Source organism: Leguminivora glycinivorella, chromosome 26 (genome assembly GCF_023078275.1).
Source record: "Leguminivora glycinivorella isolate SPB_JAAS2020 chromosome 26, LegGlyc_1.1, whole genome shotgun sequence".
NCBI lineage: Eukaryota > Metazoa > Arthropoda > Insecta > Lepidoptera > Tortricidae > Leguminivora > Leguminivora glycinivorella.
The window spans coordinates 4,788,572-4,811,206 of record NC_062996.1 but is presented as its reverse complement, the minus strand read 5'-3'; the positions used below and the strand labels follow the sequence as shown (position 1 = coordinate 4,811,206).

Below are 22,635 nucleotides of genomic sequence, written 5' to 3'. Positions count from 1 at the left end.
ACGTTCGCACTTTCTATTGTTACATTACGTCGCGAATTTTTTTAGGGTTCATATGCGACGTCCACGTGTGGAATGGCTAATAATGCTTAGTTAAATAGACATCATGAATAAAATAGGACAATCTTACACAGATCTTATTGATTAGCTCCCACGGAAGAGTCCAATAAAGCTTGTGATGCTGAAGGCTTAAACAAAATATATAAATACTGTATATATACCTAGAAAGTATCAAAGACTTGAATATATAGTATAACATTTTATCTGAGAATTAATTCGTTTTAATCCATATAAGTAGGCAACCCTATCATCCGAAGCTGCGCACGTGCGGCTCGTTTCTTTGTTAGAATTTTGTAGGCATTTAAAAAGGCGGCATTTCGTGAACATCAAAGCAGTGGGCCTTCTGTACTTGTACTATTATATATTCTGTGCATGCAGTTAATTCTAGGGATTCCGTGTGGTAACGGGTTAAGAATTTCACCACCCCCTTTCTTCCCGTGGGTGTCGTAGAAGGCGACTGTGGGATATGGGTTAAATTGTGGCGTAGGCGAAACCTATCACTGCAATGTCATAATTTCGTTTTTTTTCAACCCCTTTTTGCCAAGAGTGGCACTGAAATCTGAGTGGTTCATGTGCTCTGCCTACCCCTTCATGGGATACAGGCGTGATTGTATGTATGTATGTATGTAATTCTAGGGAAATGAGGAAGCAAACTGACATTTTGTCACGACAGATGGCGCTAGGGTTGCCAACCGTACTATATAATATAGTACTGTACTGTACTATATTTTGGCCCAGCGTACTATATTCTAGATGAAGCATATATAGTACGCAAAAGTACTATATTTTTGGGGTCCATGCCAGTGGCGAATTTACACTAGGGTCAAACCGCCAGGAGCGGCGTTTTGATAATGAAAAAAATTTCGGGCTCGCTCCGCTCGCGCTTTTATTCATATTTAACCTTCACTGTACATTTCATTACTTCGTTCTGTCCTGCAAATATTGCAGTTACGTATAAAGCCACCGTTGTTTGCAAACATTTGTATTTTTTTTCCATGATATATTAAATAACGACATTTCTTAAGGGGATTCTCTACTCCGATGAGCTTCGATTTGAATCCATTACTATTATGAATATTACGATAGTTTCTGAAGCATATCATATTAACAGAATCGTCTTTAAACAAACTAGCATTCCATAATTTTAAACTATTTTAGGACCGAAACTGGTTCTTTGGTCAAAATTTTTGCCTTAATTAGTTTAAAATTAAAATCGCTTTTGCATTTTTATAAAAGTCTAGATTTCATTAAAGTAAAAATGTTTTTAAAACAATGTCAAATTTCATAAAAATTATAAGTACTTATAATATGGGTATTTTTTTTAAATATGGGTCTTGTAAAAAAAGTAAGTAGGTAACTATTGAAATTAAAAGAATATTAATAGGTACGTAAGTAAAAATCGCACACCTGTCAATACATTTAGAAAGTGATAGAAGACTCAATATTGCATATTTTTCGAAATACGCCATATATATTGTTGGTGTTCAATAAAACATTTGGTACATTACATACAATAGATAAACTAGTTATATATTACGCTAAGTAAAACATTCGACAACATGAAAGTTTGCTTTTTTAAAAAAGGTCAAATGTTAAGTTGGTAAATGTGAGCTTGGCAAATAAAACAATAAGTTGGGAAATGAACATTCGGCGGAATAAAATTGCGCGAAACGTGAGTTGGGAAGTGATATTCGGCCATACAACTTTCGACGATACTTAAGAGAACCAATGCAACACAAAACTTGTCAAAAATCGATGAAAACCGAATGGAGCCCCTTAGAGTGGACAGAAAGAACGATCTCTACGACTTGGTTATCGATTATGTGTACCGTACTATATTTTATTTCGGTGTACTATATTTTTTAGATTGAATTTTCTAAAATACTATATTTCCCTAAAAAAAAGTTGGCAACCCTAGATGGCGCTACTATACATGCTGTTACTATCAAAGTTTACTTCCAGTGTGTCAATACCTGCGGGCGTAGCACACTAGTGTGACAAACCTAATCGCATTGGTGCATCCCTATCGCAATTACAAATGTGTCGCTAAACTTCAAACTTGGGTAAATCCATTCTGCTATAAGGTTGTTTATCTTTCAGATCAATATTATATTTTTTATATAATCAAACTTAAAGCAAAGGATTTGCCCAAGTTTGAAGTTAAGCGACACAAATGGTGCGAAAAGTTTGACGTGATTGGCTTGACGCGAGCGTGCTTGCCCGGAACTCCGTACCTACAGCGGTTGTGGCGACATCTGTCGTAACTATTCAGTGTACTTATTGAAATAAAACTTCAAGTGGGTAGGGACCATTATATTGGCACCACATGGAGCGAGATTTACCTATCTATATTACACTAATACCATTTAGAAGCCTAATAAAAAGTTTTTCGTACATTTTCCAGGTCCAATTTATGAGCAGTTCCCGAATACTTTGTACATAGCCACGTCAGCAAATTTTAATTAATCCTATTTTGTTACCAACATTTAGTAACATAAGTCGACTTTCGTAAGATATATACAGGATAATTGTTATAATTAAGAAAATATAGATACTAGAGAACCTTAATGACGAAATAAAACATACTAAAATCTCAATTCATCAAAGAGATCTTGGTAACAAAATAGGAATAATAAAAACAAATTTATTCTTTTCCTTCATTTTTGTACAAACTTTTCGAGAACTGCTGTTATATCAAAGGAAAAAATTGAAAAATTTAGTACATAATAATATCTTGTCAGGTCGAAACCTCAAACTGAAAAATCTCGTACGATACACGTGCGAAGAGGAAATTCGTAACTCCCATTCCAGTCCATTTGTCGCCACTCGTTTCGAACTTCCTCTTTTCCGCACTTGTATCGTAATGTATAAAAAAATGGAAGTCCATATTATAACATCTGTGTTATTTATTTACTTATGTAGATAAATAAAGCTACGCTGTTTGAGGAAAATATAACATTTACAATAGATTCATACAATTCATATTTAATATTTCTTGGTAGATAAAATTGTGAAATATTTTACAAAACGACAATTATGTATAACGGTTCATTACTATCTCTTATGGTGCTCCCACACTGGCCGTTATAAATCCATACTAATATTATAAATGAGAAAGTGTGTGTGTCTGTTTGTTTGTCCGTCTTTCACGGCCAAACGGAGCGACGAATCGTCTTGATTTTTTAAGTGGAGATATATTAGGGGATGGAGTGTGACATAGGCTACTTTTTGTCTCTTTCTAACGCGAGCGAAGCCGCGGGTAACAGCTAGTATTATATAACATTTATAACAGCCAGTGTGGGAGCACCATTACAGAGTTTAGCAGTAAGAAAAAAAAAGTAGCAGCAGAAGAAGATATGCCAGTAAGTTCTCAAGAACTAAAAAATAGGTTTATCTTACTTAGCTAACAGTAGGAGATCCGGTATAAAGAATATATACCCAAATTCGTTATTTATATTGAATTTAATTTTAATTCATTACATATTAAAACAATAAGACTTTTTCAGTACTGATGGTGTTTGTTGTCAGATCGAAACTTCAAAAAGCAACTTGTACTGAGAAACGTCGTACGATGACACGTGCGAAAATGGTGTTAATTCATCGCCACTAGTTTCGACCTTCCTGTTTTCCGCACTTGTATCGTAAAGTACTATTTTGTGTATTTTTATACAAAAGTTGCTTAGGTGGTGTTTTTTGCCAGATCGAAACTTCAAAAAGCAACTTGTACTGAAAAAGTCGTACGATACACGTGCGAAAATGAAATTCGTAACTCATATTTTAATTCATCGCCACTCGTTTCGACCTTCCTGTTTTCCGCACGTGTATCGTAAAGTACTATTTTGTGTATTTTTATACAAAAGTTGATTAGTCAGAGAAAAACATATTAAAAAATATATATATTTCTTTGGTTTCTCGCTTCTGCTGCACTATACACCAAAATCTTTAATAAGTAAGGTCTAGTATTACTTACAGGACAGTAGGAAATCCATATAGTACATAGTTTCTTTTCTATGGGTAAATCAACTTTTCTTGCCTGTTATTGCCATGGTTACGGTCCCCTGAGTCACGCTGGTTTTATGCAAAATTATGCAAGCATGCAAGTAGTCCATGTTTATAGGTGGCAAATTAAGGAAAGGGCTTGTTAACACCGGAAAAATGCATGTTTGTATAGTTTAAGTAGCATAATTTTGCATAAAACCAGCGTGACTCCGGGGACCGTAACCATGGCAACAGACAAGATTAAGTAGATTCACCCCTATACACATACACGGTACGTTGACTAAGTTTGGCACATTTGCGCCTAGCGGGAGAGCGGACGTTTAAAGCTAATGGTAAATATTACATTGTGCGACATGGGGTGTAAGTTAAATATATTGCAAACGAGAGTACATATTGGTAAATCACACTTTACCAAGAAAGTGAATGATTCCAATATTGAACAGCGATTGTAATGAGTGATTAAAAAAGTGGAATCTTGAGCGTTGCGAGGGCTTCAAAGTCGAGGGTTTAATAATCTTTACTCCCGAGTACAAAAGAATATACAGTAAAACATAAAACAATTATGATCCAAAATAGACATTTGTGTGGAAGTTTAGAGAAAAGTCCCACTTTGCTGACAATAAGGACGAGATTTGCTACAAGTATGTGTGTGTGTCTCTCTGTGGCATCGTAGCTCCCGAACGGATGAACCGATTTTTAAATTTAGTTTTTTTTTGTCTGAAAGCTGAGTTAGTCGGGAGTGTTCTTAGCCATGTTTCATGAAAGTCGGTCTACTATGTCGCGGTGGGGGTTTTTTCAAAATTTTGATTTTGTGGTTAGGTTAGTTGAAGGATCAAGAGGGCCTTTACCAGTTAGAGTAGTGGATATAAGTTTTTTCTACTCCCGTGTTGTTATTCGTCATTTACAGTGTCGTGCATAGATCGTTAAAACCCTACATGGCAGATGCCCGCCCCCGCCCGGCGTCCCGCGCACCCATGCATACGATATAGCTCTAAAAGCATTGTTAGATGCCCGCTACATGGCAGATGCCCGCCCCCGCCCGGCGTCCCGCGCACCCACGCATACGATATAGCTCTAAAAGCATTGTTAGGAAGCCTTTAAGGGATATAGCGTGGGTGCGCGGGGCGCCGGGGGCTGGCGGCGGCGCGGGGGAGTGCGAGCGACAGGGCGAGGCAGGAGCAGAGGGGAGGCCGACAAGTCAAAATACAGGTAATAGTGCGAATTTCACGAAAGTTATTCTAGAAAACTATTAAAAAGTAAGTGCATGGTCGTAGAAAATAAGTTTTAATACGTCCGCTCTCTAGCAACTAGCACCTTATATAACACATAGACGGATAGGCACGGGGTTCTAGCGACACGACACTAGGGTATCATAGTTAATTTTAACATTAAATAGAATATCTGAATTATTCGAACCTTGAAAATTTTAAACATTAAACATCCAAAAGAATCGGAGAACCTTTTGGAATAATTGATTTAAAACTTTGTTTAAGTATTATCTTTATTTCATATCTGAATTCTGCCTTTCTGTCTCGCAATGAAATCCCGAGCATCGCGCGCTCCATAGCTCTTTGGGCCACTCTTAATTGGCGAATTCGTCCAGCGGTTAGCGTCCATGTCTCGCACGCATAGGTCATTACTGGGAGGACACATTGGTTGTAGACTCTGGTTTTCAGTGACTGTGGAATTTTGGACTTGAAAACATCACCCAGCTTGCCAAATGCGCCCCATCCCAATTGAATGCGCCTACACGAATTCTGCCTAACCGCATCGATTGTCAGTTTTTAGTCAAGTAATTGTAACGAGCCCAAAAAATGGTCAGTTACATTCGAACGTCCGGACAGACAGACACAACAGTGATCCGTTCCTTTTTGAGGTACGGAACCTTAAAAATAATTTGGAACTAGTTGCCCGCAACCATATAAGTAGAATAACAAAGAAGAATTGTCAAATATCAAAAGTGAGACCAAAATTGGAACAATTTTAAGTGTCAATGGAAGTACTAAATTCAGACATGATTTATTTCTAACTGTTAATCGAAACGGAAATCACCTGTATCCTCTAAATACAACTGTTTGTACTGAAAAAAGTCAGATTCATCTGTTAGGGCCGGTTGCATCAAACTATCTGTCACCGTTAAATTTTATTGTATGGGAAGTTCCATAGTAGGGTTGCAAAAAAATGGTTTTTTTTCTGGCTTGAAAAAAAAACATGAAAAAAAACCGTGAAAAAAAAAACAGTTTTTTTTCTGGAGTATGTTTTTTTTCTAAAGTACGAAATGTCAAAATTTGCAAAGTAGTTAATACTTTTATACGGTTTTTTAAACTTAATGTTAACTATTAAACGAATTTAATCAAATAACTTTAATTTCTGGTCTTATAAAAGTAACATTTACAGAATCTGTAGTTGGTAGTTATCACTATTTACTGTTGGCAACACCACCGCCTCTCCACGCTACACGCAGCATCGGGAATTCCCCAATAAACGTTTGTATACTGAATGTTAATTGAATTAAAATGTACGTTATTGTTATTGAAACACGTTACAACTCACGAAAAACCGTTATTGTCGTATTATTTGTTCATCTGAAAAAAAAAACCATATTTAGAAAAAAAAAACATGGTGCTCGGTTTTTTTTTCACAATTCTGAAAAAAAAAACATTTGTTTTTTTTTTCTATTTACAACCCTATTCCATAGTCGTCTGCTGCGTGACGATGATTTGTCTGTCAAATGTGGTTAATGCAACTGGCCCTTAATCTGTTAAAGCAAAAATGGTCACGTTTTTTCATTTGTCGTCTGCCTATTTTGCCCATTCACGCAAAACATTTGTACTATTCCATGCATCTGATTTATTTTACTTCTTTCATACATAGTTCGGTGTAACCGTTCAGCGCTTCCATTTTGCTGCGGTCGTTTTATTTCAAGTTCAGAATATGCGTTATTACATTCTGAAAATCGTAAGAAACACCCTAGTAGGCATAAAAGTTTAACCTTTAAATGCATGACCTTGAGAAAGATTTATTTAAATTTTAATTTTGACGTGCTGTCAATAGAGTCAAAAATGCATGATGCATATATACATCACTATGCATTTAAGGGTTAAAGGGTAATTATGGTTTTGCATTAAGGACAGTATTATTATAATTTCTGTAGGAAAAGATCTACTTGTGACAGAAACCCACATTTGAGCCAATATTTCTAATATTTTAGATGAGTTCCAGTACTTTTATAGTACCCTGGCTGTTGGCCGCGAGTAATACCTATGTGTCTCTCAGAGACTCTTCCTCGATGGCAGGCCTACACCTACCAACGAAGTAGCAGCTGACATCCACGAAGGTTCACTACACCCACCTCTCTCTAGGAATCCTCTGACAGCGTCAAACCGATGCGCCAGTAGCGGCTTGGACAGGCCCGCGTAGTACACGTACAGCGCGTTGTTCTCAGACCCGCAGGCTACGTAACGCCCGCTCGACTCCGTCGGAGCCCTGAAGACACCTGCTTTACTATAGGAAGCCTCTCACTAGCTTCTAAACCATCATCTCACAAAGTATGACACATTCCTTAAGCCACCAACGCATTGGCAGCTGACATCCACGAAAGTTCACTATACAGACACCCACTTCTCTCTGACAATAGTTTCTAAACTATCATCTGACAATGAAACCTTCCTTAAACCACCAACTAATTGGCAGCTGACATATATGAAGGTTCACTACACAGATACTCATCTCTCTTCAGGAAGCCTCTAGCTTCTAATCCATCATCTGACCAAATATGATACATTCCTCAACCTACCAACGAAGTAGCAGCTGACATCCACGAAGATTCATTATATGGCCGCTATAGAGCCTATAGACTCCCGCCTATCTTCGACAATAGTTTCTGAACCATCGTCTGACGAAGTATGAAGCCACAACCTACCAACGAAGTAGCAGCTGACATCCACGAAGGTTCACTACACCCACCTCTCTCTAGGAATCCTCTGACAGCGTCAAACCGATGCGCCAGTAGCGGCTTGGACAGGCCCGCGTAGTACACGTACAGCGCGTTGTTCTCAGACCCGCAGGCTACGTAACGCCCGCTCGACTCCGTTTGTTATGTCTGGTTCATGTCATTGCACAAAAGCGTGTAATTTGTGGCGTTTCGAGAATAAAGGGTCCTTATTTTTAATAAAGATTCCTTTTATTTATTATTTGTATAAGGTTAAGTAGTATAATTTTGTGTTATTAATCTAAATTTACATACCTACTTTCTACTTATAAGATAAACATTGTATACCGTGGAAGAGCGGTGCTCTCTTAGCACAAGTGTTTCCTCACTTAAAAAGAGGCACCAGCGCAGATACTTTGTAAAACATTTGTTGATACAGAATAAAACATTTTTATTTTTATTTATTTTATTTTTTTATCCAAAATTCAAACTGAAATTCTGATAAAATAGTTATATTTAACATACATACATTGTATGTATGAATATACATACATACAATCACGACTGTATCCCATGAAGGGGTAGGCAGAGCACATGAAACTACTCAAGTTTCAGTGTCACTCTTGGCAAATAAGGGGTTGACAGAAAACGTAACTGTGAAATTGCAGTGACAGGTTGCCAGCACAGTCGCCTTCTACGACACCCACGGGAAGAAAGGGGGTAGTGAAATTCTTAACCCGTTACCACACGGGCAAGTTATATTTAAATATTGAATATATAGTTCAAAAGCATTGTTTCACTTTCTTACCTTCCATAGTTTTAGTTGTGAGTCTGTAGATGCGGACACCAGTGTTCGCGCATCGAGGAACTTCACGTACGAGACCGCTTTCCTGTGAACAATACACTGTAGTTTTATTATAGGCTGGTTTTATAGTTTGTACTTTTGGCAGTTGAGAAAAGTGTAAACAAACCGGAGCTGTCAAATTTGACAGATCCAGGGGTAGTGAACGTTTTAAGGCCACAGATTGAAGAACAAAATTATACGTGGCTACTTACTTGGTACTTTTTATTATTTATGGTGAGCCAGTTTTAATAATTATAAATGGCAAGTAAGGTAAACGTAACAATGCGATACCTTGTATTTTTAGGTATTTAAAAAAACTGTGAACAAACCGTCAAAGGGGTTGTTTATAAGGTAACGTTTGGTTCTTGTTCAATTTTTCGTATTTAAAATAATTGAGCTCACTACTATAATCCGTTCCATTCCATTCCAAAAACATCGGATATACGACATCGGATCGGATAATGTGAAAACGCTCTAAGGGTTAGTACCTTTATATTTTAGTAGTGTTACACCCAGATTAAAATGCAACCATGAGTTTTAAACCTCTGAAAAATTGGGTACTTTTTGGTAGATGATTCCTCGAAGAAAAGAATAATATTCATTAAATGCAATGAAGATACGTTTGTATTTGTGAAGGTGTATATCTTTCGTCAAATTAAACGAAATTACATGTTATTGGAATGAAATGGAAAATTGTAGTGAGCTCAATTATTTTAAAATAAGAAAAAAATAAATCAGAAACCAAATGTTACCATAAACAACCCTCAAATTTGACAGCTCGGGTTTGTTTACACTTTTTTCAACAGCCAAAAGTACATCGTATAGTGTCACGCGGACCGTTCGCGCGGAGCCATCCGCACGACTAAATAACAATTACTCATAAAGTTGTACTGTCCTATATAATAGCGTAGCACGCTTTTAGATTCAGCAGTACACCAGGGGCCCATTCCGCGAAGGTACAAGTTACAATTTACAAGTGGTAGTCAATGTCTAATATGACAAGTTGGAAAGAGACTTCCGCTTGTAACTTGTAACTTTCAGTTTTGAGAAATGGGCCCCTGATCAAGAGCGCACGGCGGCGCGCTTTTACATTCACGTGTACTCTTGACCTTGTAGGATTGGGCGCAGCCTGACCAGGCCTACGTCACTTGCTCGCGGTCGCATGTTAAGTACCAACCCGCTAGCAGTTGTCTCGAGGTAACAAGTGGCCGAGAGGCGCCACGCGCCCGCCTGTGTAGTCGCGTGGCATGTACCCAAGGCTCGGAACCGGTTTATTTTTTACCGGTTAAAACCGGTTTATTTCGATTTTACTCCGAACTTTGTAAAGAACGCGAACGTTATGAGAACTTTATTTTAACCGAAATAAACCGGTTTATTCGACGAGCGGCGAGACGCACCGGCACCGCATATATACGTACGTTCACGCAGCGACTTTTTTGTTTGGTTAGAACAGTATATTACATATCATGCTGCGGAATAAACCGGTTTATTTCCTTCTATACCGGTTAATCGAACGAAACCTTTATGAAAGCGTTGCCCTAAAAACAGGTTTAAAAATAGCGGTTTTTCGAGCGAAAACGAAATTTAAAGGTTTTGCCGCAAGTGCATGATAACGGTTTGAAAATTTAACCGGTATCCGAGCCCTGCACGTACCTACTATTTTTCTGAGTTTTACGTAGTAACTTATTAAAGCGTTGGTATGATCTTATATTTAATTTATGCTTTAGCTCTGCGTGGATGTCAGCCAACTCCAGCATTTCAACAGCGGTACTTCCCACCACGCAGCTTGTCCTATTTTTAGGGTTCCGTAGTCATCTAGGAACCCTTATAGTTTCGCCATGTCTGTCTGTTCGTCCGTCCGTCCGTCCGCGGATAATCTCAGTAACCGTTAGCACTAGAAAGCTGAAATTTGGTACCAATATGTATATCAATCACGCCAACAAAGTGCAAAATCAAAAAATGGAAAAAAATGTTTTATTAGGGTACCCCCCCTACATGTAAAGTGGGGGCTGATATTTTTTTTTCATTCCAACCCCAACGTGTGATATATTGTTGGATAGGTATTAATAAATGAATAAGGGTTTACTAAGACCGTTTTTTGATAATATTAATATTTTCGGAAATAATCGCTCCTAAAGGAAATAAAAGTGCGTCCCCCCCCCCCTCTAACTTTTGAACCCTATGTTTAAAAAATATGAAAAAAAATCACAAAAGTAGAACTTTATAAATACTTTCTAGGAAAATTGTTTTGAACTTGATAGGTTCAGTAGTTTTTGAGAAAAATACGGAAAACTACGGAACCCTACACTGAGCGTGGCCCGACACGCTCTTGGCCGGTTTTTTAAAGTTACCTGTGGTCCCTGAAGACGGCCAGTGGAGCCCTGGGAGCTCTCAGGTCGTAATAATGCACGCAGTGGTCCGCGGAGCCAAACGCCAGGTGGCAGGACGAGCGCGGGTTGAAACGCACGCAACACACGTTGAAACGCGCCTCTAGCGTCGCTACAGATCTGGGGAAATAACATACAATGTTTTAAACATTATTGTTTTTTTACTATTTTATTATTCAACTAGGGAACAAATCAAATTATTTTATTGAATATTTTTCGATTTGTTCTTTTTTCAAGTAGTCACACTACTATATATAAATTATAAATTTAAATAGATATCATACACGAAAGAAAAAACGACAGGGTCCACTGGTGGCAGAGCCGGGAAGCCAGTGGGCCCTGTCGTTTTTTCTTTCGTGTATGATATCTATTTAAATTTATATTTTATTATTATTTATTTATTCAATTAATATACATGTGGATACAAGAACATTATTTTAAATATATTGCTCCACAAACCTATTTATATAGTTTGACTGTGGAGTCAGAGCTCGCTATTATAACAAAACAAAAATATCGCTATATTAACCAGAATTCGCTATATTAACCAGAGCCAAGTGAGCCAAGGGAGCACTCTTGGTCCAACATTGTTTCTCATAATGATAAACGATTTGCCGAAGGTTACAAAGTATGCAAGATGTCTCATGTTTGCTGACGACCTTAAAATATTTATGCAGGTCCATAACGTTGGCGACTGCGGCAAATTACAGCTAGATATAAACGCTGTTGCTGAATGGAGTAGAGCTAACCGTCTGCTCTTTAATGAGAGTAAATGTAAGGTTATTACATTTACAAGAGCCAAAACACCGATTAGTTCTTCTTACCATTTAAGTGGCGCGGACATAGCAAGAGAGCAGGAAATACGTGATCTAGGCATAAACATGGACAGGGAACTTAACTTCCGTTCGCACATAACTGCCATATGCAAGCGTGCAACCAAAACTTTGGGTTTCATAATGAGAGTCAGCTCACAGTTTAAAAACAGATTAGTACCCAAGGTTTTATACAATGCATACGTACGCAGCATATTGGAATACGGGTCCACGGTGTGGGATCCGGATGAAGAAAAGTACACCATAATGTTGGAAAAGATCCAAAGAAAATTTGCAAGATTTCTTTATAAAAGACAGTATGGGTACTATCCGTTTCTCTTTCCCTCTCTGTTTGTGACTGGTATGGTGGGCTTAAATACTCTCCAGTTAAGGCGCAAGATACTACTAGCGGTGCACTTCTACCAATTGCTCAATAATAAGGTTGACAATCCAACTGTCCTTGGACGTATTGGTCTGTTTGTGCCCCAGGCGCGTCTATGTGCGGAAGACGCCAGGGAGGGCGGGGTGCGTAGACGTAGACCTTTGTTCGCGCGCGGTGTGGTTCGTACCCGTCGGGCACAGAACGCTCCCACTTCTAGAGCTCTCTCACTGTTTAATGAGTTTTTAAATTTTAATCATGATGCTGATATATACTACGACAGAATCGGAGTCTTCGTTGGAAAATTCCTAAACTTTATAAATGTTTTTTTTTTGAAAAATTAGAAAATAGTTGATATTAATCGGTATGACATCCACTTAGGTTTAAGTTTGACATCTTCAATTATTTCATTTGTTTGTAATGACCTCTGATATTTTTCTGATGTTTGGTTTGAACCTTAATTGTAATGTACTAGTTATGAGTGTATAAAATGATATTTTGTATCTACCGCATAAGCGCCTTGGCACCCTAGCTGTAAGTTTATGCATGAGTAAATAAATAATTGAGAAATAGAAATAGATAGAAATTATCTATTGGACAATCCGGTAGGAAGTAATGGCCATCGCCATTCCTATAGGATATCCAAGAGATGTTTTTTAAGTTTATTCTTGAACACTGTTTTTTTCCGTTCAAGACCAATGTTCGCCGGTAAGGAATTTAATAGATAGGGTACGCGTTTTTTTAGAGTTCTATCCCCGTAATAGTTAGACACTCTAGGTACTTAGAATTTACCTGCGGACATCGCTCTTGTACTGAACCTATTCTTTAGACACACTATTCTCTATTGTCCCGGATCTGTAAGTTCACATTTTTGACACATTTGTTTTGAAGTATGTTGCGATGTGGCTAAGACGAATCGTTTGCCAAATCTAACGATTAATTTCGAATTGGTTGAATCGATTAGGCCCTATGTGCAAGGAGGCGCTTAAACAAATATACGATTTCTATCAACTTACTGAAATGTCATTTGAATCGAAATGACAGACTCTGCCACAGCACTAGTTTAAAAATAAAAATGAATGATAAATGACATAATAAGTAAATACTGCAAGATAAATTAATATCGTAAAATACTCACTAACAAAGATCCGCAAAAATGTAATATGTGTTAGATTATGTTTAAAGTAAGCGAAATATTGTTTTTAAGTACTTGATTTTTTTTAATGTTATTACAGGATTTTATTTAAAATTTCATTTGGATGCGCGAGTTTACGTATTGTGGACGCTGTCATGTGTCAAAAAGAGGTTCTTACAGCTCTGGGACAATAGACACCAAACAGTGCTCACAGTGTTATGGTTCGGTTTAAAGATCTTTATTTTCTCAAAAGAATAACAATAATTCACTTATTTGAGAAAAAAATAACAAATATTTACAAATAGTTTCGTGAGCAAAACACTTTTTAAACTTAATGATCGTTTCGTGCCGCGCTAGTAAGTTGCTATAACAAAAACATAAAGATTTAATATAATTATAACATAATAAAAGTTGTGGTATGTAGGTAGAACAAAACACATGCAAAACAAGTTCAATAGAAGTGTGGTTGCTAGGAGCGTCAAGCGGTGCAAGCGCAGCTCGCAGGTAAGTACATGCGCTCTGTAGTAGATAAGAGTATTACGCAGATGTAATGAGGTTGGAAGTGACATGCATTCAACTACGCTCAGGTTGCGGGATGTTTTTAATGTTGTTTCGTGTATCACTTAAAGTTGTATTATGTATAAAATATCTAATTATTTTACATTGTAGGTATTGTTTGCAACGTATATATATATTTTTAATTTATTTATTTTTTTTAGACTTTTTTTTTTTTTTTTTTTAATTATTTCATGCACAAGTAAAATTATTTTTATTTTTATTGCTTTTTATAATTTAAAGTTATTTATTTTCGACTATTACTCGTATAAGTTTTTATTTTTATTTATTTTATTTATTCATGCCATTACTAGTGATCGTACATTTATAGACGATTTAGAAGATGTTGTTTTAATAATCTTTTAAATGTGTTATGTGATTTTGCATCCTTGATGTCATTGGGAAGTTTGTTATACAGGTTGGCTCCTTCGTACAATATACATTTTTTGCCATAGTTTGTTCGCGGCGGCCGGAGTATAAGGTTGTTAGCATTTCTGAGCTTCATTTTTTGGATTTGATTCTTTTTTGTAAACGACATTTGAATATGTAGGTCTTTCGATAGTATTTTTCTTATTAATATACATGTGTGATATATATAAGTCTGGTTAATATTTAAAATTTTGGTTTCTTTATAGATTTGTGTCGTTGGTGTTAGAGAATCAAAATGAAATAAGACCTTTACGAGTTTGTTTTGAGCTCTCTGCAGAGTATTCAAAGTTGTTGGCGGTGCAGTACCCCATACCTCATTTAAGTATTCGATATGTGGTTTTACTAAGGTGTTGTATATTGTGTAGCGAACTCGTTTTGGCAAACAACGCACTATACCTCTCAGCGAACCGGTCAAGGCAGTTATTTTTGCTCTAATTTTTTCGATATGAGGCTGCCAGGACAACTTTTTGTCTAATATTAAGCCTAAGTATTTTTCTTGATCAGTATTGTTAATTGGGTAGCTATCAATAGTAAGAGGCTGATGATTTGAAAGTTTTTGTTTTTTGGCGCGAAAATAATGTAATTTGTTTTGCTAATATTTACCGTTAAGATATTATGATTAAACCATTCGCTGAGGAGGTCGAGATCGGTTTGGGCATCAGATACGATATCTTTCAGAGAATGACCGTAGTAAAAGAGACTTGTATCATCTGCGTACAAGGTCGCATCACCCTTCAAACCTATTTGGCTTAAGTTATTGATGTAAATCAAAAAGAGCAGAGGACCCAATATAGATCCCTGGGGAACCCCAAAAGTAACATTTCGTGGGCTACTTTCGTACTCGCCTATTTTTACAATCTGTTTACGGTGTTCTAGGTACGAATGAAACATTTTTAGAACTGTACCGCCCAAACCAGCATCCTTCAGTTTCTCCAGGAGAACGGTGTGACTAATAGTGTCGAAAGCCTTCCTGAGATCAATAAAAATCCCAAGTACTATTTTTTTTTCATCTATGCTGGTTTTTATTTTCGTAACAAGATCTATAGTTGCGGTCAGTGTGTTAGATTGAGGCCTGAACCCATACTGTTTGTCATAAAAGAAATTTATGGACTCAAGGTAGCTTCTGAGACGACTATACAAGAGGGTCTCAAGTATCTTGGAGAGTACTGGTAGGACTGAGATGGGGCGGTAATTCCCAGGATCCGTTTTGGTTGAAGATTTGTATATAGGAGTAACTCTAGCAAGTTTTAAAGTATCAGGAAAGTAGCCAGATTTTAAACAGTGATTGAAACAGTCCGTTAACTTACTAGATATTAGATCCTTTACACATTTTATTGATTTTACTGAAATTCCGTCCAACCCTGCGCTTGTATTTGAATCTAACCTGTTTATAATTGCTGTAACTTCCTGAACTGTTGCATGTGTAAACTCCGTTAGTGTAGTTTGTGTCAGAGAGGTACTGGAAAAAATGCAGTTAGACTTTGAACTCATTGAAAATTTACTTGCTAGCGTTGCACCGATGTTTGAGAAATATTCATTAAAACATTCACAGATTTCTTTTGGATCTGTTATTGTTGTTGATTCAGTAACTAGCTTTGAAGGAATCCGGACTTCTTCGATTTTGTTTTTTGCTAGGCTATTTATTAATCTCCACATTTTTCGAGGACTTGTTTGGCAGTCGTAAAACGCTTTTTGGTAGTAACTGCTTTTTGTACTTTGTATATTTTCGGCCACTCGGTTCCGTTCTTTGATAAAGCTTTCTTTGATATTTGTATCTGCTGGATTTTTTTTGAGCTTATGCCATAATGTGTTTCGTGTATTTATCCCGTTGATAATTTCTTTATTGATCCAGTCTTGTCGCGGGCAGTTTTGGATCTTGACCTTTGACACTTTGCTAAGTTTTATACAGGATATCAGCTTGTTTTCCAATTCGAGATATTCTAAATCGCAGTTCAGGTCTACATTTTGTACAGAGTTGTATAGCGTTTCATAGTTTATTGCCTCATATGTGATTTTCTGTGGTCGATCGGGCCGATGCTTTTTTAGTTCTAGGTATATCTGTTTATGGTCCGACAATGCTGACTCTATTATTGCCAGGTGGAAGGAGTTTTCAGTCAGATTACTGGAAACGTGGTCTATAATCGTGCTTGTGTTAGTGGTAACTCTCGTTGCGTAATTTTCATCTATTTTGTTCAATATTTTGTATCCGTTTTCTTCTATGACTTGCTTGTAATTTGTTGCGATACGATCGTTGCTTAGGATATTGATATTGAAGTCTCCGAAGATTATGGCTCTTGAAGATTTGTATAGCTGCTCTGAGTAGGTATCTAAGAATGATTGAAGGTGTACGTTTTCTGGTTTTCTGTAGATAGCACCAATGTCTAAGGCATAATTTTCTAGACGTATCCATTGATAGTGGCTACCGTTTGCATTGGTGCTCATAATCTCACTATGTTTTAGATTATTACGGACAAATATTGATACACCACCCCCTCGCATGTCTGTTCTGTAGTTCGAATAGTGTGTATATCCTGGTATTTGAATTCGCTCCAACTCGGTATCGGATTTAATCCAAGTTTCTGTTAAAACGATTACATGAATTGGGTTTTTAATGGCTCTAATAGTGCATTTTACTTCGTCAAGTTTTCCAGACTTCATTATGCTTCTTGCATTTGCGTAAAGAAAATTAAGCGATGTTTTATTCGTTGCAATGTTTTCATAGCTGGAGGTAAGCTGGTAAGTATTTTCCCTTTCGATGTTACGGTCTGTCAGTTTTTTGCTGGTAGTTCGACTATTTTAGGAGTACCTTTGTGATATTTTATTGTTAGGTTTGGCTCGCCGCCTGCAATTCTTTCTTCTAGTTCTTTTTTAAGATTATTGAAGTAGCTCTGCTGCTGGGGAGTTTTGTCAGAGTATATGCCTATTCCCGGGTCGGTTTTGTTTTTGTGGTTGCTGAGGATGACTTTTGCATCGTCTTTGGAGTAGAGACACACTTTTAGCATTCTAGTTTTATTGGCCTTATGCTTTCCTAATCTATGTGCGTGTAAGGGGTTACGACATGATGGTGATATTTTTTTTATTATTTTTAGGGCCTCGTCCATGTCATACGCCTGTCTTTCTTTGAAATCGGGAAGGTCCGATTCTGGGATTCCTTTTATTATGATATTACACGCTCTTACGTCGCGTTCTTGAATTTCAGCAATCAAGCTTTCAGAGGAAATGTTGCTTTGACACGTATTAGTTTCGGATTCTTTTTTAAGCTGGGTCACATCAGATTCTATCAGGTCGATCCTCTTTTCGGTCTCCTCACTAAGTGACGTAAGGTTCTCGATTCGAGATTTGATATCATTTTGTTCCGATTTTAGTTGGTCCATTGTAGATTTTAAGCTTTTCATTTCATCCTTGATTGTGATAATGTCATTGGAAATCTTGTTAATGGATTCAGTTTGTTTTTCAGTGGTAATTTTTGAGGATTTCATAAGTACCACCATTTCCGCCAGCTGAGTTCTAATCTCAGACATTTCATTAAGCAACTCGGCGTTATTGTTGTCATTGCGTTTACGTTTACTGTTGCGAAACATTACCTTCTGGTCCTGCTTAGTATGGGGGATAGATCCGACGTTGATGCAGGATGTCTATCTGTTTGTGAACAGCCGGAGCCACTTCTAGTTGATGATTCGTCTGACGACATGTTGATCCGTGTTCAGCGCTAGTGATTACGTAGAACGAGCAAATGAGCGGGTCAAAAAATAAGCGCCCGTCTCGTTTTCGCGAGGAGGTGAAGAGCGGTTACCGCGGGACTCCGCTAACACTCAGAAGTAACCGGTGTAATGACCCACGAAACAGACACTCGAATTTAACACTTTTATTCTACTATTTACGGCTATATCTTGTGTAACGATGATTTAACTATTTTAATAAAATTTTGCGACACGTCCGTTCTGGTCGCTCACTTCTTGCCTCTTTTCTTTTACTTTCTAATACTTTCTAAAAAGGTATGAAGCGATATTATTGTATTAGCGCTCGTAGTAAGGCAGGAGGCCGACGCGGAGCTTCGAAACCTAGCGAAGCCCGAAGGCCGAGCTCTACGTAGGGCCGAAGACCCGGAGCGTCCCTGAGACGAACTGACACGTGAGCCCAAGGGCCGCAAGGGCTCCACGCGGTCAAATCACTTAACCCAAGTGTCTGAATAAGCGAAGCGACGGGCCCGGTGTCCGATGCGGGGCTTCGAAACCCAGTGAAGGCCGAAGGCCGAGCTCCGCGTAGGGCAGAAGGCCCGGAGCGTCACTGAGAGCACCGGCGGACCTTCTAGTACAAGCTTTGCTTAGTTTGGGGCTAAGTTGATCTGTATAAGGTGTCTCAAGACACTTTTACTATTGTGTACTCTTACCTCTCAGCATTAAGCGCCCACAGCTTGACGCGCGCGTCGTCCGACCCGCTAGCCAGTAGTCACAGACTGCTATTGTCTTTATAGTCTAACACTAAGATTATAATAGGCACTCTCAGTAGTGAGTAGCGCTCGTGTGTCCTATTTATTAACCCCCGACGCAAAAACGACGGGGTGTTATAAGTTTGACGTGTCTGTCTGTGGCATCGTAGCTCCCGAACGGATGGACCGATTTAGATTTAGTTTTTTTGTCTGAAAGCTGAGTTAGTCGGGAGTGTTTTTAGCTATGTTTCATGAAAATCGGTTTACTATGTCGCGGTCGGGGGTTTTTCAAAATTTTAATTTTGTGGTTAGGTAAGGTTAGTTGTCTTACCTCTCAGCATTAAGCGCCCACAGCTTGACGCGCGCGTCGTCCGACCCGCTAGCTAATAGCCGCACGTCAGCTCGGTTGAAGTGCACGGACCAGCAGCGCTTGTCGTGCTCAAGTAACGCGCGCGTGCGCTGCCCGGTACCCGCGTCCCACACCGCCACTGTGCCTTCGTAGTCCGCTGACGCTAGCACGTTCTGTTAAAAAAAAAACAATATGAACATTGCATATTACTATGGGGTCGGAATTTACCTCACGTATATAGTTTGTATTTTATAATGACCTTTTTGTACTTGTCGACTGTAATCTGTCAATTAGGACACCACAGACTAAACTATAAGTGCTAACTTTTGTGTTGGATACTCTATGGCAGTTCCGACTCAATTATAATAAGCTCATTATAGTTGACTTTAGTTAACTGTAATAATTTCAAAAATAGAACTTTATACATTTTCTATACTAATTTGCGTTACCTGGCAAATTTTCCTGCATCTGAAACACATTTTTTTTAATCTGACGCGTTATAGGCCAATCAGAGACTGTTATTACAAACAATTGGTTGCTAGGTAATTCGATGTTGATACAACGGTGAACGACTCTATTAACATTAATTTTAACTTGCGTGAATGATGATATTTCCGTCCATTGATGATGAAGATGATGACTCGTAGAAAAAGTATTGTATACAATAGTGATATAATTAAGCTTTTCACTCTCGTACCGTACTATTAGGCCACTCGGCAAGCTTCGTGGCCTAAACATGGTACTCGACTGAAAAGCTTTGTATTATATCACGATTGTATAAAATACTATTGTAAATTTCCGTTGTTATAATTCGGCACAACAAATAATGTATCAAAATTTCAGTATACATTTAAATTTTATTACTCGCGGAGAGACCGACCTTATAATATATAAATAGCCGCCCGCAGGCGCAGTCGGTTCTTATGGTATCTAGGATACCGTTGTTGACTTTTTTCCATATCAAACAGATAGATACATTTAATTTTCTTTTCGATATTATTAATCTCAATTCTCCTTCTATAATATTTTGTGATGTCATTATTTTTTATAAATAAATAAATATTATAAGGGGACACCTTACACAGATCAACTTACCCCAAACTAAGCAAAGTACTATGGGTGCTAAGCGACGATATTCATACGTATATACATAGAAAACATCCATGACTCAGGAACAAATATCTGTGCTCATCACACAAATAAATGCCCTTACCGGGATTCGAACCCGGGACCGCGGCGTAGCAGGCAGGGTCACTACCGACTGCGTCAGACCGGTCGTCAAATCACCTTATGGCTGCAAATAGTAGCAATTGGAGCGGCCGGCGCGGGCGAGGACCAAGCTGCGACTTGCTACTACCTCATGACACCTACCAAAAAGGATCGAGTATTATAGAGTTACTGTCCAAAGTAAAACGTGTAATCACAGTGCATAGACAGCCATCTCTCGACACAGGCTTAAAACTATTGAACCTGAGTTTTGACAATTTGGACCATATTCTTAGCTTGATATGTGTTAATATATCAAATATTAATATTAGTGCCATTTATCCGAGCGACCCCCAAAAGTGTAATGCCATCTAAGTCACCGTACCTTTTTCTGTATGGTTTTGAGGTACATTTTTTTCTTAGACTCCCAGCCCCAGGTCGCGGTCCCAGGTTCGAATCCCGGTAAGGGCATTTATTTGTGTGGTGAGCACAGATATTTGTTCCTGAGTCATGGATGTTTTCTATGTGGATATAAGTATGTATTTATCTATTTAAGATGCCTATTCACTCGTCGATTAGCACCCATAGTACAAGCTTTGCTTAGTTTGGGGCTGTGTTGATCTGTGTAAGGTGTCCCCCAATATTTATTTATTTATTTTAGACTTGTCTATACGCAGTTACGTATGTCTTGCATCTACTACACTACCTTATGGTACGCGTTCCACGACACGCAGCTAATCTTATGCGCGCACTGCATCTCCGCGCAAGGGTAGTGGACGTCGACAGCGTCGCGAACAACCGCCTCGTATTCGAACACTTTGATGCGCTTCGTTACGCCGGCGATCGCGAAAAACTCTTCATCTTTATCGAATTCTGGAAATATTATAAAAATATTATAATAAAGTATTATAAAAAAATGCTGCGCATACTCCAGCAAGCCGTCACGATTTAACTTACTCTCGTTAGTAATATTCAACTTTCTCCCCTTGTTGCACAATGTAGATACACTTGTTAGATAAAAAAAAATACTAACCTATTGTAGACACTATAGTTGAATAATTAATAGCATCGCTGGAATATGATAGCGTCGCTAGCGGCCTCAGCGCTCTGAAAATAAAGCAGAAAAGTCATTCACTATTCGAAAGTCGTTCATGAACTATGAACTGTTAGGAATAAAATCCCATCAATGACCGAAATGAACTGAATCTTTCCGTGCTCTGTGAATCGGTCTTTGCTCGTTTAGTTCAGTATAGGATCGGCGAGCGCGAGCGGTTTGGATCGAGAACGAGTGTGTGACTGCGCCGACCGCTTCGGTTACTTACAACCTTTCGGCCCGGAATTGTTATTATCTGTGGACTATTCGTATCATTTTGACACTAGTCGGTCCCATTCGTTCTGATCTTTCCGACCGTAGTGGTCGCTGGTCTGGCTGAACTAAATGAGTAAAGACTTAAAAGAGCGAACTAGTTCGTGGGAGCGATTGAACGAGATCGGAGCGCTCCGATCGACGAACGAAACGGCACAAGCCTACTGACTGAGTCACTATTGTTTGTTACTATTTTTTTTATTTAAACTTTATTGCACAAAAGACAAACTTAATGTATAAAAGGCGCCATGCCATGAGGCATTCTCTACCAGTCAACCTTAAGGCAAAACTAAACTGTTGTACATATAAAGTAACCTGTATCTAGTGAAGGCGACGAGGTCCTCCCTGAAGGCGTCCAGCCCCCCACTGCCGCCCTCCCCCTTGCTCAGCGTGGCGGAGGGGGAGGGCGCGGGGGGCGCGCGGGGCGCCTCGGTGGGGGAGCTTTCTGGGAGCCGCTGGTCGCCGTTTATGAAGGAAGGCTTTATCGCCGCTGGAAATAAAGTTTTGATTAGTATGTCTACGGGCATTTCAGATTTCAAGACCCCCCAATTAGCGAAAGTAGTTAACGAAATATTGTCTTCGGTTACCGCGATAGTTACTCATGAAATAAAACTATGGAAACGGATTAAATCACGTATAATGAATTTAAAATACACCCCGACGTTTCGAACTCTTTACAGCGTTCGTGGTCAACGGGTGACTGAGGAAAAATTAAAATGTGCAAAAGCTACCCACATACAAGAAATATTAACGAACC

General features: G+C 38.4%; 1 protein-coding gene across 1 annotated transcript in view; it reads right to left on the bottom strand.

Moving 5' to 3' along the window:
* Positions 1-6,793: 6,793 nt before the first annotated feature.
* LOC125240112 (E3 ubiquitin-protein ligase COP1-like) overlaps positions 6,794-22,635 on the bottom strand; it is a 48,059-nt gene continuing 32,217 nt past the window's right edge. The window contains exons 8-16 of the mRNA XM_048147958.1: positions 22,194-22,368; positions 21,546-21,619; positions 21,219-21,385; positions 19,289-19,479; positions 11,183-11,338; positions 8,796-8,877; positions 8,055-8,143; positions 7,365-7,542; positions 6,794-6,814 (exon numbers count right to left, since the gene is read on the bottom strand). Coding sequence (XP_048003915.1) covers positions 6,794-6,814; positions 7,365-7,542; positions 8,055-8,143; positions 8,796-8,877; positions 11,183-11,338; positions 19,289-19,479; positions 21,219-21,385; positions 21,546-21,619; positions 22,194-22,368 — 1,133 coding nt within the window. The remainder of the gene's footprint in view (positions 6,815-7,364; positions 7,543-8,054; positions 8,144-8,795; positions 8,878-11,182; positions 11,339-19,288; positions 19,480-21,218; positions 21,386-21,545; positions 21,620-22,193; positions 22,369-22,635) is intronic.